Source organism: Calidris pugnax, unplaced genomic scaffold, assembly GCF_001431845.1.
Source record: "Calidris pugnax isolate Ruff unplaced genomic scaffold, ASM143184v1 scaffold809, whole genome shotgun sequence".
In the NCBI taxonomy this organism is placed as follows: Eukaryota; Metazoa; Chordata; class Aves; order Charadriiformes; family Scolopacidae; genus Calidris; species Calidris pugnax.
The window spans coordinates 27325-28041 of record NW_015091507.1 but is presented as its reverse complement, the minus strand read 5'-3'; the positions used below and the strand labels follow the sequence as shown (position 1 = coordinate 28041).

Below are 717 nucleotides of genomic sequence, written 5' to 3'. Positions count from 1 at the left end.
GGGACATCAGGGGACACAAAGGGGACATCGGGATGGGGGTGTCCCTCCCCCTCACCTGGCTGTACTTCCCGTCCTTCACGTCCTTCTGTCTGTTGAGGAACCAGTCGGGGATCTTGTACTGCCGGGGGTTCTGCATGATGGTGATCACCCGCTCCACCTGCAGGGACAAGGTGGGTGACACCCCCAAGATGTCCCCAAACCCCCCCGCCAAGATGTCCCCAACCCCCTTGAGATATCCTCAGTCTCCCCCGAGACGTCCCCAACTCCCCCGAGACGTCCCCAACACCCCTGAGACGTCCCCAACACCCTTGAGACATCCCCAACACCCTTGAGACATCCCTAACACCTCCTGGGATGTCACCACAACCCTCAGAGATGTCCCCCACCCTCCCAGAGATGTCCCCAAGGCCACCAAGGTGTCCCCCACCCCCCTAGAGATGTCCACATCCACATAGAGATGTCTTCAAATCTTCTGAGACGTCCACAACCCTCCCCAAGATGTCCTTAAGCCCTCACAGACATCTCCAACCTCCTCCAGAGGAGGCCCCAACCACCCCCAAGATGTCCCCAATCCCTTCAGATATGTCCCCAATGCCCCAAAGATGTCCCCAATCCCTTCAGAGATGTCCCCAACGCCCCAAAGATGTCCCCAACCTCCTCCAGAGGTGACCCCAACCACCCCCAAGATATCCCCAAAGCCCCCGAGAAGGCCCCAAA

At 59.1% G+C, this 717-nt stretch overlaps 1 protein-coding gene across 1 annotated transcript in view; it reads right to left on the bottom strand.

Moving 5' to 3' along the window:
* Positions 1 to 4: 4 nt before the first annotated feature.
* Positions 5 to 717, bottom strand: part of RPS18 (ribosomal protein S18) — a gene marked incomplete at its 3' end in the record, with an annotated part of 4170 nt that continues 3457 nt past the window's right edge. Inside the window, exon 3 of the mRNA XM_014961724.1 lies at positions 5 to 157. Within this exon, the coding sequence (XP_014817210.1) occupies positions 5 to 157 (153 nt within the window). The remainder of the gene's footprint in view (positions 158 to 717) is intronic.